Here is a 21,528-nt window from a genome sequence, read left to right as displayed (position 1 = left end):
ATATGCATTATATTATTTAACGTAATATAATCATGTTAAATAAATTATGTTTTTCAGAAATGAAAAATTGCATTAAACAGACTATGACAAATGTTGAATCGTTTTGTATCAACTCTCATGTCAGTTTTACTTATAGCACATTTGAACAACAGAAGTTGATCCAAAGTGCCTTAGAGACAGACATGTTTAAATTAAACTAAATTGATTTTAATTTTACTTACACAACAGCCACCCATATGGGCGCTTAATATTGTAAGGTAAATACCCCTACAATAATACAGAGAAACCCCAACAATCAGACGACCCCCCATGAGCAAGCACTTTGGTGACAGTGGAAAGGAAAAACTCCCTTTTAACAGGAAGAAACCTCTGGCAGGACCTGGTGCAGGGAGGGGCAGACATCTGACGAGACCTGTTGGAGGGTGGGCATTCCAGGTCTCCAGAAAATCCAGTTTTAAAATACATGAAAAGTTAAAAGATGCATTTCGTTATGTTAGCTAATTATTGCATAAAAACAGTGATTTAGTGGCCATTAAAATGTATCCAGGTTTAGCAAATTGATTCATCTCATGGATCACGACACACTGCTCTCTCTGACCTAAGCTGCCTTTAAAGGTTAAAAGTATCATTAAAGGCATCGGTGTTGTATTTACTCTGTATCAGATCGATACCAAAATCTGGAGTACTCCACATCGCTATAATACATTACTTCTTTTGAGTTAAGACCACAACACTTTACAGGTTGTATTGCATTGTGGATGAAAATATGACCAATATAATTCTATCAACTTTGACCGCAACACCACTGGCTGAAATGCAGCCCCAAACCATGACCCAGCCTCCACCATATTTTACAGATGGCTGTAGACACTCCTCCATACTTTGTGACATTTTGCCCCTTAAGTCGCCCCCTGCTAGCCAGCAGAAACAGTGGTTGTTTATAAAAACATTGAACAACTCAGCTCTACACACATTTTGCCTGCTCCCTTATTCACAAGGGGCCACCACAGGATGGCTCTGCATATTTGATTTGGCAGATTTTCACACCTGATGTCCCTCCTGATGCAAACCCCAAGGGACTCGTGCCTCCTCCTGGGACCAAACTGGCAAGCTTTGACTTGTTAGGCGAATGTGTAAACGACTACACTATGGAGCCACTTACACACAAACAGAACTCAAAAGAAAAGAAAAGAACTCAAATTTGTATGAATTTTCTGAAAAATAATTTATTTCCAGAGTAAAATAAACAATATGCTGCCATACAAAAAGTGTAAGAAAAGGGACAAACTGTAACTGCAGAGAGCTCAGCTGAGTAACAGGTCACATGTGCAGTGAGTCACACCTGGATATGAATTCAGTGCCCTTTAACTTTATTTAACCTTGTACACACAGTCTCCTTTAGCACATCTGTAACCTCTGTATCTTATTACAGGCCTAGTTTGAAGACACAGGCAACACACCATAGATATGAATTGTCCCAGATCTTTTGTAACATCAGACACACACACATCCCAGACAATTAGATTACATATAATTTATACTCGAAAACAATCTAATAAAAACATTCTGGGCCAAATGAAAACAAACCTTCCACTTGAAGGATGAACAACATAAAAATACTACTTTTGATTTCCTTCGCTTTGACACTGGGTGCAAAAGCCAAAAGAAAACATATAGAAAGTTCTTATTCAAACTATCCCTTATTAAGACATATTAGGCTGAAAAGAAGTAAAAACAACATGGAAATGCTATCATGAAGAAACATTGCACATTTCAACCTATAAGACAAGACCTCAACGTCTAGTCTAAGAAGTATCAAAAAACAGTGTCTATGATCCAGCAAGAGAACAGGAAACTGAGCAGTTAAAAGATCCAACAGGCCACTAAAATAACCCAGTGAGGGTGTTTCTGTTCTCTCTTTTTTTAATTTTTCAATAGGAAAATTTCCTGCAGTGAAATTAAAACGCATCAACTAGTAGTTTGTAAACACTTGGCAACTTTTATAAATATGAATAACTGAAAAACAAACCAAACTTTTCTTTTTTTAACCATAAAAATGTCATTTTGAAGAGTGACGGAACAAAAACACACAGTGCTGACTGAAAGGAAACTGTCACTGGAATCGTGACGGACCTAAAACAATATGGCAACTATAGTTTGTAGTAGCATCATGTCCACTCACTAATAACAGACTAGGACTGAGTGGGACGGTACTGCGCTCGTCTTCTACCACAGAGTCAACACGGGAACTCACTGGCAACACCTGACAACACCTCGCTCAGACGTAAACAACTACAGTGGACCCTTTTGATTTTATCGAGGACGTGTAGCGCAGTCGAGAGCCACCGAGGACCTCAATGGGCCGTAAAATAGATCGCCTTTATCAAAACCTCTTGAATTTAACAAAGAAGAAAAAACTACATTCCTAAAATAGTCATTTAAATGTCCATATTGTCCTTTTTTTGCTTTACAAATTATAAAACAGACTCCATATTTTCACAAAACTCGTGGTCCTCGAGGTTGTATATAAACTTCGTCCTGTCGACGACTTTGGGGCCGTCGGTGAGGGACGGGTAAAACTCAGTTGGCGTCAAGTGGCCCTCGTGACTTTTGATGTACTTCCTGTAGTTCCGCCGCAAGCAATACCACGTGGTGGTGTAAAGGAGGAAGGCGACACCCTTGAGAACGATGGCCAGGCTCACGTAGAGATGCCTGTATTTCGCGTTGTCGTACAACAGGCAGGCACCCTTCTTGTCGCAGTCCGAACTCCAGAAAAGGCAAGTGGAGTCGATCCCAGCACCAAAAATCAGAGGAGGGGGAATGAATCCTGCAAGAGAGAAACATGCACTGAGCTAAGGTTTGCTGGCTGTAAGAGGAGAATCATAAATCTTCAAACTATCACTCCGTACGCACTGAAATGATTTAAAAATCACATTTTGTCTCTCTTATGTTCCATTTCTTCTCTTGCCTCCTGAACGTGAGGTTGTTTTTACACTCTCGTGATCTGATTTACTTGCTTTCCATCTGAAAACACGTAAAGTCGATGCAGCCGCGCATCAGCGATTGACGGGTTGCCGTCATTAACAGAGTGCGTCACTGGAGGCATTGGTAAAACGCCACACGCTTGCAGCCTCAACAGGATTTGTGCTGCGAGTGAGAGAAATGAGACTGAGCGATTGCATGTGAAAGTGATGTGTTATCTGGAAACGGTTCCTACCGAGGAGTCGCAGCAGAAGGAACAGCACACCGAGCGCGTATGATTTCAGCTCAGGGCTCACAGTCCTTCAAGAGAAACAGACAGAACAAAAAAAGTTTTATTTTTCAAATTAAAGCATTGAGAGTCTCTTCACAAAATAAAATAAAACCACAATGATACCTGATTAGGATGATGACAGAGGGAGTCTGGGCCATGGCTCCGACCAGGCTGCAGACACAAATCACGCACAGGAAAATGAGGAAAGACTGCTGGCATCCCGGCATTGGGCATTTCCCGGGAACCGCCGTGGCACTTTCGCTGTCGTTGGATATACAGGAGCAGCCGGTCAGATTCTGTCAACAGAAAGAGAGAGAGACGTTTGTACAACAACAAGCCATTCATCCTGCAGGAACACACATGCTACACCTGCTCCTCACGTCTGGATCAAAATCCTCAGTAGAAATGAGCAATGTGTGTTTGTTTTAGGAGCACTTAAAAACTGAAAAAAGAAAAGCAAAAAAAAATTCAGCAGCAGTGAAGTGGTGATATTTTGTGCTGCTGAGCTGATGTGATTTGAATATAGAAGACATTATCTGCAGTCAGCATCTGATCTTGAAACAAGCACGTTACCACCTGACTGCCCAGCATGTGCATGCTGATGACAGAGCTGTGAAATACTGGGACTTCATATCTGTGAACACTATAAAGGTTTCTGGTGGCTTTTCTGTGCTACAGTCCTCATCAACATTGCTGGTACTCATCATAATCAGAGGGCAAAAGCAAAATGAAAACCTGAGAAATGTTGGATGCGGGGATCCCAGTTCGGCTGCAGCCGGCGAGGCAGGCGGACAGGTAGGTGATTTCGTTGGAGCCGCACACAGGGCTGATGGAGGAGGTGAAGCAGCTGCATTGACTGTTGCACTGAGCTTCTGGTTTCCTGCTCGCCTGCAGGGTCCTAAACAGAGAGAAACAGCTGTAAGTTACATCTGTAAAACTAAGGAGCCCTTTATCAGATATTATGGACACTGTTTCACTTTTAACATCTCCATGGAAACGACGCAGCTCTCCTAACCCGCTCTGGAACAAGTTGGTTTTAGGCCACCAATTTCAAAAGCGGCTCAAACATTCAGTATTTCTACAGGATGAGCACACAGACTAAATCACTGAGTTCACACTTTATTAAAGAGATAAAAGCAACACCGAGGCTGAAGACTGAGCCTGAATGCTTTTATTTTAACTGAAAAAGAAGCAACCTTGGACTCAGAGGTCTCAAAGTGCGCTGCAAATAAAAGGAGGTGTTTAATATTCATCTGAACACATGAATATCTTTTACTAGCACAATGATAAAAAGATAGAGAAAGAGCTCAATGCCAAAACCCCCGCAGAATACAGTGCTATCGGTCTCAAAGTGATCCAAACAGGTACGCTGTTCTTGAGGAACCTCGACACATCTGTGTGCAAAACACAGCTGGATTTCTGCATATGTGTGTGCATGAGTGTAAAATCTCCCCCTCCTCAAAAACAGCCCCTGTGTGACAGATCAATTATCCTCCTCTTAATCTACTTCCTGCCCCCTGTTTATATCGCACACTTACATTAACATCCGTTCAATAAACATCATCATCATTTGTAACTAATAATTAGCTTCACTGGGGCTAAATGTAATGTATTGATTACCTGACTTAAACAGGCTTAAATACTTAAATGAGACACAGCAACCAAAAGTAACAATTTTTAACTAAAATATGATGATTGACTGATTATACAAATATTTGCTGCTGTTGCAGGTTTAGCTGTGGTACAATAACAGCTGTGGCAGCCTCGCCTCTGTCAGTGCGCCCCAGGGTGGCTGTGGCTACAATGTAGCTTGCCATCACCAGTGTGTGAATGTGTGCGTGACTGGGTGGATGACTGGATATGTAAAGCGCTTTGGGGTCTTTAGGGACTAGAAAAGCACTATATAAATACAGGCCAGGCCATAACAAGATTAAAGCATTGAAAACAGAGGAGCAGTGAAAGCTGGCAGAAGATTTTTTTTTTACCTGGGCTTTGCACTATGAAGCGAGTTCAGCATACTTCTTATATCTGTTCATTTCTGAATTCATTTACCCAAACATCAAAAATCACGATAAGCAGCCACAAGAAGCTGCTAACCAACTCACCAAGGTTACCCAGGGTTTCTCAATCGCACATTCACCTGAAAGGTTTGATGTTGGCGCAACAATCAAAATTAAAAGTTTAGATAAGTATACTGGCAGCAGAGCAGGTGACTTTGCCAAGGAAGATAAAATTATGAGGAAAGTATGGGGAAAAATATAAAGAGGTTAAACACACAATACAGACTGAAAGCGTCATTTCTGCTGCTGACTAAGCAGCAGTGTGTGAGGAGAAGCGTTGCACAGCAGTTTAGTATTAAAAGGCCTGAATGAATGCAGGGGCACTTTAAGTGCTTTGGTCAATAAGACTGGAAAAGAGCTGCTATAATAATAAAATTTAGCTTATTTGAAGCCAGGAAAGAAAACCAGCAAAACGCTGACTGCACTGACAGTAAACAGAATCATCAATATCACAGCTGTATCCTGTGTATTAGGACACAGGAGAATCTGAGAGCAAGTAAGGAACACATTAAAAACAGAATTCAAATTTAGGTTTAGACTATGTGCAAATTTAATGTAATAGGGAAGAAAAAATGAAGGAATAAACTTGCATCTAAGAATTTATAATTCTTAATGGTCATCTGTGTATTGCATCAGAAATTAGACATTAAAAAGTAAAACCCTTCTACTATCTGTGCAGAAGTCGGAGGCTTTTCCCAGCTGTGGTGACACTGTGATTGGTCAGTAGGTTGATCTCTAACCTTACTATGGTGATGCACCCCAGTAAGAAGTGACAGAGTTACTAAGATGATAAATAAGGTCTTTGTTCTGTGGCAGGTAGTACAATTGAAGATGCCACTGGCAGGATTACTAAGAAGTTAAGGGTAGATCTGCATGAAAACTGTCAGGCTTGGTGCAAGATCGAAGCGATTACATATGGAGGCTATCTAGATCTGAATACAGGCATTTTTTTTTTTTTTTAAAGGACTCCTTATCATTCTGAGAGGCTATCATTGATTATTCCCTCTAAATTCAAATCCTATACAAAAAGAAAAAGGAGACTTTGGATTGTGAAAAACAAAACAAAGGAGCACTGGCAGTAAAGCTAGATTTCTACCAGAGAGAAAAAAAAAGGTGTTAGACCCAGCCCTGCTGGGGGGTTAACAGAGCAATAACCACCTACAATTCCACATACTGTGTGTGCCCACGTCAGATGATCTGTGGGGTGTATGCCTAGGTGTAGCTCTGCCTCACTCACTGATTTTTTGACAGTACTATTCAGATACAGGTCAAAATGGGGGCATTTTACTTCATGCCGTCACAAATAGTTACAAAACATGAGATGAGAAAAGGGAGCAATCTTGATATCACGAATTAATCCACGGGCTGATATCCTTGGATTCAAGATACATGCATAAGGTGAAGAGGAATGCAATGTGTCTGTTCTGATTTGAGATGTTTGTTTCTATTAGAAGGAAGAAGCCAAACACCATATTTGTTATATTATCATATAATTTGCTTTGTGGAGTAAAATTACGAGTTTATCCTCATGTACTTCTTTAGGTTTTATAAAAACAAACTGTCTTTTTACCTTTGAAGTAAAGAATTTAAGTTAAAAAGTGTGCGCATGAGACAGTGATTCATGCTAATTTATGACAAACGACATAATAAATACAAAGTCCCTTCTAACAACAGAGCTTCACTTGAAAGGTTTATCAATATGAAAGTGAATAACGTGTCCTGCTGCATAATAGCTTTGCTTTAAACCTCTTTTTATTGGTGTCTGATTCAGTGAAGTCTGTCACATTCATATTGAGTTCATGCAGCCCTCGAGGCCACTTTCCAAACAGAAAATCTTTTTATAGACTCGACAAAATGACACAAAGTTGTTTGAATAAAAAGCCTTCTGTCCCATCTTTGCCCCAATGTCCAGCAGTGATAAGAATTTTTATTTACACATTTATAGTCCCTACAGTTCATCTGCAAAAAAGTCCTCCAGCCTTTGCAGCAGCACCGCTTTTCACTGCTAGAGTTTGTTAACTGCTTGTATTCTTGTTTGATAAACTGGGTTTGAAATACTAACAGTGCATTTCGTTCCTCCTCAACCTATGACATGAAAACACGCTGAAGTGAGGACAACAGAAATATATCATTAGATATCTGCCGTTCCTCCACTGATGAGTTCATCTCATCTTACATTAAGGACACAGTTTCTGGCGACGTGTGAATGAAGCTTCTATGCAAGTTCAACGAGGAAGACCTAGTATTAACTCGTTTCCCTGCATTCCTGCATGGTTGGGCTGCTAGTCTGTTGTTAGATCACTTCTTTCATCATTATCTCTGGTCCAGTAACTTTATTTCCTTATTCAGCGAGTCAATCAGCCTCTGTTCCCTGTGCTTTAAATCTTGGTGCTCACTGTGGCCCGCCTCCACTACATCTCCATTTCATTTTGTTCGCTCAGATACCCTCGTCCGAGTCCATCTGCTTTATCTCCATCACCACCAGCAGCGTCTAGACTCCAGGGTGGTCCTGTCCTATTTCCCACCACTGGTGGGAGTGCTCTGCTATGTAGCTTCATCTGAGTCTAATCATCAAATAGTTTATTACCCAAACTTTGCGCTTCAACACATTGAGTTCAATTCTTTCAAATAGTCTCTGCTTACTGAATTGGATATCAAAAAGGATGGCTTCCCAAACTTTATGTAACTACAGCTAGTTTTAAAAAGGGGTTATCCAGGAAGTAAACATAGGCCAGAAGCCTGAAGATCAGAATGCCACACTGAGCAACAGTGCTCTAACTCGTCCCTCTTTCACACATAAAAGATAATCTCAACTTGCACCTCTTCACATGATCTTGGCTGACAGCTACTTCAACTGCTTTATTTATTGTGTTACATTAGTCTGCAGCCCCTACTCGCCTTGGATCAAGGCACGGCTGAGGTTGGCGTGAGGAATATGCCACTTTTAGCCTTTTAGTTGTGGTTATTAAGTAATTTAAAACCAGTGTCTTCTACAAACTCCGGTGTCAGTTTCCACTTTTCGTTGATGCTTTTAAGCAGAGGATGTAACAAGTGATAATATTAAATATTTTTTCTTACATGTTGCCATACGCGATGGTCACTCCTGCGACGGGACCCGTATCACAGCCAAGGAACAGAAAGGAGACGTAGCAGGCGGTGGACAGCAGGTTGACCAGCATGGCCATTCGGATTGCTCCCAGCGCTGATAGATTCAGCTTCTTCACCAGCAGACCACCCATGAAGATCCCCAGACACGCACATGGAATAGCTGTCATACCTTAAACACAAGATAGGCCCAAATCTGTTTATTATGCTCCTCTGCAGAAGAAAAAAAAAAAAAGTGTGCATACGTGTGACTTTTTGCACAGAATACAAACCTAACAACTGATTTGCAGAGGTGGTGGTGAGGTTGAACTGCTGCTCAAGATATTTCCCCAGAAAGGCTGCAAAGCCGGCTACGACGGCGATCTCCATACAGGCTGCCAGGACGATACAGGTGAACACAGGGTTCGACAGGAGTTGCTTGGTAATCGTGGGGATCACTGGACATAAAAGGAAAGAGGAAAGATAAGCATTGAGGGTAGGGCTGTGCGATATGACCAAAATCTCATATCCCGATATAAGACATCTATCGTCCCGATAACGATATAAATCACAAAAATTTACATTTTCTGAAAGTTCTGTGAATCTCGGGCAGCTTTCATGAAGTGTTTCCAGCTGGGCGTCGTGTACCTGCAGTTGAGTGTTTTAACCGATGCATGAAACTATACATTTTTAGACATAAGTTGTAACGGCCGCCGTTTGCTTTGTTTGTATTTATTACACGGTGTGCTGCGGGAAAAAGCCTGTTCTAACGTTTGAGTTTAAGGTTTATTTTTTAGCACCTGGCGGCTCTTTTTGACTTCTCATCCGTAAATAATCTGCTCTTTCACGTGATTCAGTTTATTTTGAAAAGTCTCAACAGGGTCTTGAGCTTTATTGTGAAAGGTTTATGTGGAAAATAAACAAGCAGACACGCAATGGTTTTACCGTCGTTGTTGCTAACGACACCGCATAACAACAGGCGGTTGTCCGTCCGTAGTGTGGTTATATTAAATATAAGAGAGAACTTTAAGAAATTAATATAGCCACTACAGTGACCATCAAAACGCTGAAAAAACTCTACTAATCCAAAACTAGTGTTCAAGTTCTTCTAGTAGTTCATTTTACTTTTAAAAGTTGCATACTCTTTCAATGTATTTCCCCTTAATGAGACAGATATTTTACAAACTTGTTGTTAATTAAAATATATATACAAGTACAACTTGCAATGGTGCGATGTGGGGACCTAGTCTAGACTCCAGTAGCTAGAGTAGATTTACAGTTCAATTCTTATGTGTTATATAGTGGGCCTTGAAGCAGCTCCTAAGTTTATCCTTTGTCTCATACAAGCCTCCTTTTCTTTGAGTCAGCTTTATTCTGATCGGCTGGCCCTTGAAAACAGCAAGTTTGAACATAAGCTGAGATGACCATACTAATGATAGATGTCTGAACCAGAGCATTTAGCACAGTCTGAAACTGAGCTTTTGGTTTACTGGGATTATATACGTATATGTTGACCTCACCATCTGACCATGTTTAACATGAGCACTTGTCACTATAACAGTAAAAAATAAGAAAAAAATATCATAGGTTATCTTTAACAACACATAATACTACAAAGGATGACATTATAACTAATCTAGTACCATTTACACTAACAGGTTTTATTTAAAAAGGACTGTAGCACTTCTGTTTTGTCAGTACTTCATAGCATTTGGCAAATACAACAAATAAAAATACAAAATGTTGTGTGTTTTTGTTCCATACATGCTTGCATTAAAAAAACAACACCAACAACCAAAAAAAAAAACTGCAGTACCACACTGGATGCTGCATGCTCACCCCTGAGTTGCTGACAGCAGGTGGGGCTATTGGCAGGCTCATGGTTAACTACGACTCCGTTGCTGGGCTTAGGAGTCTCACAGTCTGAGCTCAGAGAGGGAGGAAGCATAACCTGCTCGCTATCTGCTCCCTCCTCCCGCTCCCTTGCTGGCAGCGACTGAGGGAAGCCAAACATCAAGACAGCAGAGCAGAAGAGTAAGGCACCACACAGGAGGAAGCCTGCCCACCAGGCCCCGATCCACCGCGGGTCTTCTGGAGTGATGTTCAGTTTACCTGCGGGGAGGCATGGTGTCGGTCAATAAACTGCACATGCCAAAAAAAGAACACACGAGAGGATCACAGAGTAGGGACACATTCAACTCACTGGTGTCAATGAAGATGGCGTCCACATAGAATTTAGTGCACAGCGATCCAAGGATGAAGCCGCAGGCAGGTCCGAACACCAGTGTAGAGAAGAGGATTCCTGCAAAGAAACATTGATAAAGTTTAATGTTTGATTTCTACACATCCAGTACTCTAGGATATATTTTTATACTGGGAAAAAATATCTAAAGTAACCTAAATGCTTTATTGTTTTTCCTCAGAGTCTTGTTAATATGTTCTGGGTAGTGTTAAACATTTATGGTAAACAGACATATAGTATGAGAAAGCATCAAGCAGTTTTAATTAATTTAATTTGCTCATCTGAGTTTGTATTCATTAAAAATCTTTAGATTTAACTTATTTTTAAGTAGCTACACAGTTAGTTTTAGTCTTTGTAAGATGGAGGGTGTTCTTACAGAGGAGCAAGGTTTAGGAAAATCAGAATACAGTACAAACAACACCTAACGAGGGCACTTGATTCCCTGTACTCTACTTGTTTGTTTATCAAATGAGTAGTGGCCCCACCACTCACCCTATGATAGCTGGGATGAACTCCAGCCTACTTGGAGAAGCAGTTAAGAAAACAGATGGATGGAAACTGGTTTAATATTTAGCTCATAAAAGGTCTGAATATAGTACAAAAGGCTCAAGTTCTAAGAGCCTAAAAGTGAAACCTTCAATTGTCCTACTTTTCTGGGCAGCTACTCGAAGATATTCAATTTCAAAACGTATCAAAATAGAACGACAGCAAATCTTCCACAGTATTCTCTTCGTTTTCAGCGGTCCTATCCAGTAGGTACACTGTGGAGCATGACGGCAAACACAGAAGCAATTCAGCTGTCATGAAAGATCAAGTCAGTTAAAAACCACAATGCTATTGGTGGCAGCACACAGCGACTGTGTTCGTTATGCTCACATGGCTCAGCCCTATCAAACTCACAGCATAACATACACACCTGACAATGGAAAACAGTGGTTCTGTCCCAGTCTTATAGTGGGCAGCTTGAAGCTTGATCTAAAAATCCTCATTAGAGCATTGTCAGCGGGGTGGAAGTCTGGCACTATGACTCAGACTGCAGGGAGATAATGAAGACTTCAAAGCTCAATTTAGGAGACAAATATCCCCCCGACAGTCTGTCCTGTGATCTGCGGTATTATTAGACCTGAGTGTGGAGAGCTGTACTGCGACAAACCAGATCCGAGTTTAAGTTTAACTATTGCTGCGCACAAGAAATGCAGTTTCGAATTACCATCAAAATGAAATGAAAACATCCCTGCTAATTCTGCTTCCTTCTCTTGGGGCATTAAAAATATTTCTGCTACCAGGACGATGTTGTTTGCATGCCAAAAGCAGCCACTTAACAAAAACAAAACAAAACAAAAAAACCAACAAAAAAACATGGAAACTGTGACTAAGCTGTGTATGTCTTTGCTTGTGCTGAGAGCAAATGCATCAGGCCTGCTTCCTGCCTTGACCACCCACATAGGAAGGGAGTCAACACATGAGCCTCATTCACATCACAGTTTATTCTTCGCATAAAGGAAATGGCTCACAGATTTGCTAGGTGGCGTTTACTACCTATATCCTCTTCTCCATTTTAATGCGATATAAACAGGCTCATTTAAGCTAGACTAGGAGTGAAACAAAACAGAAAGAGCCTTTCAAGTCGTGATGGGAACATTTGGCTGTTGTTCTGAAGAATACAAGTGAAACATCTTTGTGGTTGACAGTCAGACCAGCACGGAAATGAACAAAGACCCAGATGTAGTCATGAGGCACTGGATCATGACAAGTTTTCACCTATTCCTTCTGCTATTTTCTGAGATTTTGGCAGGTGGCTGACAAATTTCCGTTGCTGTCTGAATGCAAGACTTCCAAATGTGAGAAGTTGTTTTTTTTTTTTAATAAATTGTCAACTCACACACACACACACACACACACACACACACACACACACACACACACACACACACACAGAGGAAGTTGTTGTATTTCATTAGGAAGTGTTTACTATATACCTAACAAAGAGTTTTGCTTAAAGCACTTAAAAAAAAAAAAAAGAAGCGGACTGCAGCCACCACTACGTGACTACAAAATTTGCCTGTGGTGTTGCAAATGAGGCCTATGCACTATTTCTTTCGCGTTTCCTTAGAAACTAAGTGTTGCTTTCACATAGCAACATCACAATTGCTTTCACCACAGGAAACCCCAGAGAGGAAATTCAGTTAGTGAAATCACCTTCCAGGAGATGATAGCTCAGTAGTCCACGAATCAGCAACCACTGAGAGGATAAATGTCTCTGCCTACCCCTGGTTGCTCTCAGAAACGCTGTATCTTGATGATAACATTTAAGCCACATGGCTCACATGGAAAAAAAAAAAAAAGGTTAGTAATCTAGTGTGGCCCCTTATCAATCTGCTGCTTCTGGAGGAGAAACAAGGGCAGTGCAATTTGAAAGTCAGAGATAATCCCCACTTGAAATGATAGAGTTTTACATTTTTTATATGTTATGGGTCAATAACAACAGAGGCAGGCATGTCATGAGTTGGCCTGCATAATAGCATTACAAAAAAAGCTAAATTACAGTTACCAACAAAATTTGTAGTGCTTTGTGTGCCAGGTTATTTCTTGACATGGCGACTAACTGTTCCCACATTGGAGCTGCTATTAGATACACAGTCGTCTGTATATCTACAAAATCTAGCCGTTTCTCGCCATAATGAGCGTCACCACTAAGTCAGCAAATATCTGTTGTGTGTACCGCTTTTATGCTCTTATCTAAAGATTCTTCAGAGCTGCACCACAAACGATGACAATGCAACCATTTTAAATGTCACGGTGTGTAACATGGCTCAAAAAGAAAGTTAAACTCACAAACTGTGTCAGACTATGGAGTATCACAGTATTCACTGCATTGAGCACTGGGTGAATTGCAACAAAACGATCCAAAAAAGGTTCATCTCATGAGTTTGTGCATGGCTCTGATGTTTTGATGCATCCTTGCATGCGTTCATCTCTCACAAGTTACATTTTTTCCAGTTTTGCTTCCATTACTCTGGTTTGTGTGTTTTCAGTAGTCTAGTCAGTCCAGTCAGATTTTATTGTGTGATGATAATAATAAAAATAATAATAATAATAAACATTACTGAATTATTGGATGTGTGGAAAGAATAGGAACCTAAATTCCTAATCCACTCTTTTTGTCTTTGGTCACCAGAGATCAATGGTCAGAGGACTTTTTCCGAATCAAAGAGTCTCTTCTCGCCTCCTCAACCCCCCCAAATCCAGAAAAATCCATCCGTTTTCTTCAGTTCTTCTGTGCACAAAAAGTAGCAGACTAAATGGACAAAATGATGCATTAAGAGAACAACTTGGTTACTTTTACATCTGAATTGAGACCCTGACTCTTTGGTAAAACAAAAACAAACAAGTGTAGCTACACTGACTATAAATTATTATATTTTTTCCATAATATGATTCAGCAGGAGTAAAAACTAAAACCCAAGTTAAGCACATTAAACCTGCATGAAGGACAATACACAACCGCAGCGTAATCTGTCTTTTCCCTTCTAGCTGTCCCGTTACAAGATAAGTACAAAACAAACTAATTTGTTCATGTTGTACTTCACTCAAGCCTTTTAGTACCCTGTGAATTATACTCTCTGGGGAGCATGTTTGATGTAATTTAATAACAAAGCTTGGGTCTAGTGTTTTTGTCTCCCTGTAATTGACTTAGAGACCAATGGAAAAAGCCAGAAAAGCCACGTCCATATTAATTAACCCACAGATGCATCTTAAACCGGGGCTGAATATAAAAATACTCCCGCAAAAACAAGAGGCATCATTCAAACTGTAGATCAGAATCTCCATTTCATATGCAACTCTTGTGCTAAACTAACTTTGATAGTGTTTCCGCTCAAACATCAATGCATTAGTGCGTCTGTCTTACAGATGTTTATAATGATGTATTTAAAACACCATGCACAGATTAAACCATAACACAAATGATGAAGGTAGTGACAGGCTCTTCATAACAATCACTCAGGTTAATGCCAGATGAAACCCAGAGAAATAGATATAATGCATGCGTTCACATAGCCCAAAGACCCTGTAAAAGCCCTTAGCTGCAAAATTCAGTTTAATCTGGGTATTGAAATTATAAACCAGCACACTGTGAGGTTAAACACACACACAGAGTAATCGAAATGTCAGATCCATGACAAGTGCACCACCCTTGGTTCATTTCCTCCTCTCACTGTACAAAGAGTTCATTCGACTCCTCCATTAATCCTGCTCAAGTAGGCTCAGTAATCTCATGAGCTAAAAAACAGCAGAGGGACAATGTAGTGTGGGAAGCCAAACAACAGCTTGTGACACTTTCACAAGAGACCAGACTGAACCTGAATGAGCTGAATGACCAGTAAAGATAAAACCAGCATCCCAACTCGTCACATCTGAAACCTAAATACGCGTTCAACCCCAAGGTTTGGTCGAGACGGGGAAAAGAAAAGGCACAAGATTCCAAGGTCACATCAAAGTGACTGCAACATTTACACGCTAGAAGATTAAAGAGCTTTCACACCAAAACCTCTCCTCCTCTTCTGCTCTATCAGGTCATCAAATCCTCTGGGTAGGAGGGTAAAGACATTTTTAAGATTAAAGAACATTGAGAAATGCTCAAATAGGCCAGACGTGTCAGAGGAGCATGGACAATTTGCTCCACAGAACTGAGATGGCATCAGTCACTCTGACAGAGATTCAGACAAATACGACATTTTAACTAAGAAAAGTCACACACTACACCCAAGAAAAGTCCTGTGCTTCAGCTACAGCACAAAACTTGTCAAAACTAAATTTTTTTAACAGTTTTGAAAAGAAATTTCCTACTGTGCAATGGACCGAAGTACTTCTAGGAGCAAGTCTTCATGAAATGCATCTAAGGGCTTAGTTTGTGCAGCATTATCTAATTTAACTTTAGTTTTCAGCTGTCACCAGTAGAACGTTTGCTGACCAACTGTAGCTGTTTTAACCTAAAGTGAAAATGACCCCTAGTTTTAGTTTAAGTGTGAACACAACTAGCCTAAGTATGCACTGATGCATGCGTAGACTGGGACATCTATGTGACAGAGTCAACTAAAAGCATTGTAATACCCATTTTGAATTTTGTAATTTGTCCTCATTTGCCCCTGAAAAATACCATTCATATTTGAAAGATTAAAAGACTACAACTAAACTGAAACCAAACACTGTAAAAATAACAAAAAGCAAAAGGGGAAATGAGCAAAAAAGTAAAAAATAAACTAGAATTTTTTTTTTAAAAAAGCAAAAAAATAAAATAGCCCAATAAGATAGAAATTACACCAAATATTTTTTCTACTTACTGACCTTCTAAAAGTAAAATAAAAGAGTTCAGTCAATAAAATTCTAAATAAAGTACAATGATAAATAAGTAAAAAAATAATAATAAAAGAAACACAACAAAACACTATGTAAGAAATTGAATATGTAGAACAAAGAGGCTCTACGAAGACAAAAAATGCCTTAATAGATTCAATTAAGCAAGATAACACAATAAAAATGGCTGCATGAAAAACAAGCAGAGCTAATGTCAGATGGAATTAAAGTGGTTGAGTATAACAGAGAGCAGTGGACAGTGTAATAAAGTGACTTGGTGTACACAGAGTGCTAAGTGTTGTGACAGTCCAGGGCTGAAGTAAACTATTAATGAGATAACAGTTGTATAGTTGTGTGGTACAAAGTTCCCGTATATGAATTCCATTTTAAAATCATCTAACCAAGAAGCAGTGGAGGTAGATCGAATCGTCTACTAATCAGTGGGTTAGTGGTTTGATCCCAAGCAACCTCGGAAAAGATAGTGAATCTCAAATTGCTTCCGATGCATCCGTCTGAGTTCGAGTGTGTGAGATAGTTAGAAAGCACTTAAAGGCATAGAGCAAAGTGCTGTTTGAATGGCTGCATGTGGCTTTAGTAGCTATATACACTCATTGGACACTTTATTAGGTACAACTGACTTAATGCAATTATCTAATCAGCCAATTACATGACAGATCTTCAGTGCATTTAGATATGTAGACTTGACCTGCCATAGGGCTGGGCCATATTATACCGTTTACGGTAATACCGGTACAATGTTAGGCAACGATAAGAAAATGAAATATCGCGATAGAATATGGGTGAAATGCGCATGCGCAGTGCCTTTGTTTTCATACGCACATGGCCGAAAAAGCACGGCGGCAACGGAGAATGAGAAGGGGGAAAGAGGATTGTTGAGTGAAACGGATGAACCAGAATTGGTTTTTAAAAATGGTGCAACTTCACTGGTTTGGTGTTTGTCTGTCAGATACACAACAAAGCACATTTTTTTGTAGAAGTTAGCAGGAAGTTAGCTCGCTAGTTTCACTAGTTACCTAAGCATGATAAAGCATGTTCTGACTGAGAGATTTCTGAAAAAATTCAAACATACAGCTCTGCTATCACTTCCAACATAAATGAAGACAGGAAACTAAAAAGCAATGACGTTGTTGCAAAGCTGCTCTTTTTAACTTCAGTAGATATTATACATGGCTATGCTCAGGATATGTCAGCCCATTTCTACTGGAAATGCCTTTTGGTTAAACTTTCAGCAAGGGATTTGCATTTGCACTGTTAAATGTTTATATAGCTTTAATGCACATAAAAAACAGCTGCTTGTTTAAGTGAAAATAAATTGATGGGTTTTTTTTGCGCTAGTAAAGTTGTGGAGTTGAATTTTGTCTCGCAGAAATTATATCGTCAGTTATATCGTTATCGCAAATTTTCAAATATATATCGTGATATATATTTTTGGCCATATCGCCCTGCTCTAACCTGCCATACTTAAAACCACACATTAGAATGTGGAAGAAAGATGAGTTAAGTGGCTCTGAATGCTGCATAGTTATTGGTACCAAACGGACAGGTCTCGGTACTTCAGAAACTGCTGATCTACTGGGTTTACAGTAGAATGGCTGGATTTATATTGAAATGTAAATATAAATCCTGCAGCAGTTTCTAGCAGGAAAATGCCTTTATGATGCCAGAGGTGAGATGGCAGAATGATCGGACTACCTTCAGCTGACAATAAGTCCACAGTAACATAAATAACCATTCATTACAACCAGGGTCTGCAGAAGAGCATCTCTGAATGTAACACTTGAACCTTTGCAGCAGATAGGACACAGCAGCAGAAGACCACACTGGGTGCCACGCCTAAGAGCTGAGAACAGGAAACTGTGGTTAGCACCTAGCTGAATCTATCATATGAAGAACGGAGGCATTTCTGAAAGGAAAAAGGGGGGTCCAACCTGCTACGAGCAAGATGTGAGTAATGACTTGACTGCTGAGTACCAGTCCATTTTGTGATGGAGGATTGTTTGGCCTAGGATACATGCTAGTTAATCATTGCTAGCTGGCTGAGGTTAGCTGTTATTGTTCTAACAGGCAAAATCATAAAATACAGTTCGCTTTAAAGGGCTGTGATAGATAAATTTAAGAAACTTTCAGCACACTTCACCAAGAGTCTTAATAATCCTTTGCCCTTTTGTCCCACCTCATTCACAAATTGATGGCCCTTCTTCTTGCCTGGTCAGACAGCTGACTACAAGCTAGAAGTAAGTTAGGGGCAGCTACTGCACACAGCCTGCTTTGTGTCTTTTCCTGAGTCCTCATAAAGATCTCAGAATCTTTTATCTGGTACATTGGAAGATTTCAACTGACATTTAACCAAACTTTGGAAAAGCCAAGAGTTACAACCTCAACAGGCTCAATTTAAGAATGATGATAGCAACAACGAGGACTCAATGCTGTCACCTGCCCTAAACACAGGTGTTACTAATCATATCAACGAAGGCTCTGTGCCCAAGCTGAACAGAGCCTAATTAATGTCATTAGTAACACCTGAGTTCACCTTTCATACCATGGCTGCTGTGAAATACATGTATTGTGTATCTCTAGATAAATGTGTGGGCTGTGCATCAGTGTGTTGTTCCAACTTTGACCTCAGAGCAGAATCATGTCTCTGGTTGGTGTGTGGCTTCAATTTGTCATCACTAAATACAGACTTTTTCAACCACCATCTAGACATGAGCTGTAATAAAAACAGACATTTTACGCAATTCACAAGACGTTGCAATCTTCCTGTAACACTTTGAAAGCAAGCATATCCAGAAATCAGGTCCTGAATCATTTAGGAGTAAAAAGTTACTCAAGCGCTTTCATGTAACAACATTTCTGGGTCTTGTTTTACTGCATCATATCTCTGCCAATAACACAGACAGCCATGCTGTACCTGCAGGATGTTTTTTTTTTTACCATAATGACTCATTACCGGTACCAATTTTCTGAAAATATAAATAAATAATTAAAAGATAAGGAAAACTTTAAACACAAAGGAGCTTGCAGTGTCTTATCTGTTTGACCAGAATTTTTTTCCGTCCATGTTCTTAAATTGTGTTATGACACAAGTTAAGGTTTAAACATTAAGTATGACACATGTTACAAAGATGCAAAGAGAGGGACACCACCTTATACTGATCTTTGTTATGTAAACCCAGCCTCCCTCATGCCAACAGGATTACTGCTAACAGGTAAGTCATGCCATAGTCGCCTCTGAGGTGAAACCTATTTTGATGAGGTACAAAGGCGATTAATGGTCACCAAATCTTTAGCTATCCGTAAGCAAGTACTAACAGAATTAGAAGACAGCCTTCCCCACAGGAAGCAAAGCTTCTACCCACCCAGCTTTTAGTATCAACGTCACCATCACTTGTCAAAGCATTTGCGATAAGCAGGAAGTCTCACTAACTTTCCAAAATCCAGACAGTTGCAAACTTTCAAATGCCTATTAATTATTTTCTAGTTATCCCAGAGGATGTTTAGATGGTTTATTCAAGAGGAAGGAGAATTAAAAAAATAAATAAATAAATCACTAAAGTCAAAGAACTTAATCAATTTTCTGATCAACTGACTTCAACTTTCCGTTGAAGCTGGAGGAGAGAAAAAGAGTCAGTTTGTTAGTCAGCTGTACCCAATAATAACCTGTTAACTCTACACAGCCATGACCTAAATAAAAAGCCTCAGCTCAAAGTAGGCTCTCAACTCGCATTCAAATGCCATTACATCAGGATCATCCTACTTTAACTTCCGCTTACGTCAAATCATGTCAAATTTGAAACCAACCCTTCGCGCACACTCAGCCGGGATCTGATATAAAAACAGCTGCTTGTGTGTGGAAATGGTTTCACTGACTGACATATGGTTGCTACACAGAAACTGCAGCTTGAGGACACGTTTAATACTATTAGCATTCTGACCCTGAGGATGAGTGGGGAGGTTACTGCAGAACACGGCCAGACCTCCACACGGCTGACACACCAGCTTTCCAGCAGGACTTTTCCCCCTCAACACCCCATCATGTTAATCTGGACTCTGGCTCAATTTAAGCCCAGACAGGTCGTGGCCTAAATAGGGCCTCGCGAAAGGCTACACATCCTCACGTTATCACCCTACTGTCTCCTGATACGAGTCTAAAAATTTCCCTCCATGCCACAGGAACACTTCTCCTCCACACCGTGAGCTACATATATAAAACATAATTAGGCAAAATACTGATGTCCATCTCGGCCACTGTATTCAAGTTGGCAAGGCAACTTCTGGCAGCTTCCACAAACCAGCGCCCACTCTTGCATATTATTAATGGATGAATTATAAGTTTGTTAGATGTATTTACACACTAATCAATGTATATGAGTAAAATACTCTTTATATAATATAGGAGAACCACCAAAAAACAAAACAAAACAAACCCCCCCCCCCCCCCCCAACTAACTGTACCATAAACCAAAACCCTCAAATATTCAGGCATCTCAAATGTGCTTATTTTCTCTTGTATAAACTAAAACTGGATATCACTTGCTGATATATTGTAAACTAAAAAATTAATCACCACATATAGTTGTCCTGCTTATATTATATATTGTTTTACTATTTTCATACAAACCATTACATGTCTAAGACGTATAAAAACTATATACTATATGATATATCATCTGTGTCAGACAATCTTTATCCTCTTTTATAATTCAGAGGCTGGCACAGCTGAGCTGCCACTTCCCTTTGGATGACAATACAGAGAAAAATCATTTAAGTAAAACACTGTGCGGCGGGATGGTAAAAGAAAAAGCCTTTTATCGAGTGAGATACAAGACAGAGCTGGAACATTGTAGTCCTGTCATGGAAATAAATGCGTTTTTAATCTAAAAAACAAAAAACAATCCCCATCTGGACCTCATACATTATATAAAACAGAGTGAGGCCATCATATTAAACCTTTTGGGAGAGAAAAAAAAAGTGTGTTCATACCCTGTGTGTCTCCTTACAGATACATGCTGGACTATGGAAAATACATTTTTAAAAAGGCCTAGCCAGAGGTGAAAGAAGCTAAAAATGATTGTTTTTAAAAGTTGTATTTCTTTTCACCACTGAGGCAAGAGTACATTGGTAGTAATAATAATAATAATAATAATAATGGATTGCATTTATATAGCGCTTTACAATTCATTTACTCTCACATTCACACACTGGTGGAGGCAAACCACAGTTGTAGCCACAGCTGCCCTGGGGCAGACTGATAGAAGCGAGGCTGCCATATCGCACCATCGGCCCCTCTGGTCAACACCAGTAGGCGGTAGGGTGAAGTGTCTTGCCCAAGCACACAATGACCAGGACAGACAGAGCTGGGGACTGAACCGGCAACCTTCCGGTTACAAGATGAGCTTCCCAAACCCCTGAACCACGGTCGCCCTAAGAGTTCACAGACTAATGTCTTAACATGTAGCCCCATTTTGAAGATTTAGAATCAAAAAATTAATGCATCAGAGGGCAAATTTCCA

General features: G+C 40.0%; 1 protein-coding gene across 2 annotated transcripts in view; it reads right to left on the bottom strand.

The window, feature by feature from the left end:
• Positions 1–1,200: 1,200 nt before the first annotated feature.
• The window catches only part of slco3a1a (solute carrier organic anion transporter family member 3A1a), a 36,072-nt gene continuing 15,744 nt past the window's right edge, over positions 1,201–21,528 (bottom strand). For both annotated transcript variants that reach the window (XM_026175989.2, XM_026175993.2), the window contains 8 exons: positions 10,601–10,699; positions 10,237–10,509; positions 8,691–8,855; positions 8,392–8,590; positions 3,989–4,151; positions 3,377–3,549; positions 3,218–3,282; positions 1,201–2,827 (listed from right to left, as the gene is read on the bottom strand). In XM_026175989.2, the coding sequence (XP_026031774.2) occupies positions 2,475–2,827; positions 3,218–3,282; positions 3,377–3,549; positions 3,989–4,151; positions 8,392–8,590; positions 8,691–8,855; positions 10,237–10,509; positions 10,601–10,699 (1,490 nt within the window). In that variant the 3' untranslated portion in view covers positions 1,201–2,474. The remainder of the gene's footprint in view (positions 2,828–3,217; positions 3,283–3,376; positions 3,550–3,988; positions 4,152–8,391; positions 8,591–8,690; positions 8,856–10,236; positions 10,510–10,600; positions 10,700–21,528) is intronic.

The sequence above is a fragment of the Astatotilapia calliptera genome, chromosome 7 (genome assembly GCF_964374335.1).
Source record: "Astatotilapia calliptera chromosome 7, fAstCal68.1, whole genome shotgun sequence".
NCBI classification, from domain to species: domain Eukaryota; kingdom Metazoa; phylum Chordata; class Actinopteri; order Cichliformes; family Cichlidae; genus Astatotilapia; species Astatotilapia calliptera.
The sequence above is the reverse complement of the archived record's forward strand: the minus strand, read 5'-3'. Positions and strand labels throughout refer to the sequence as shown.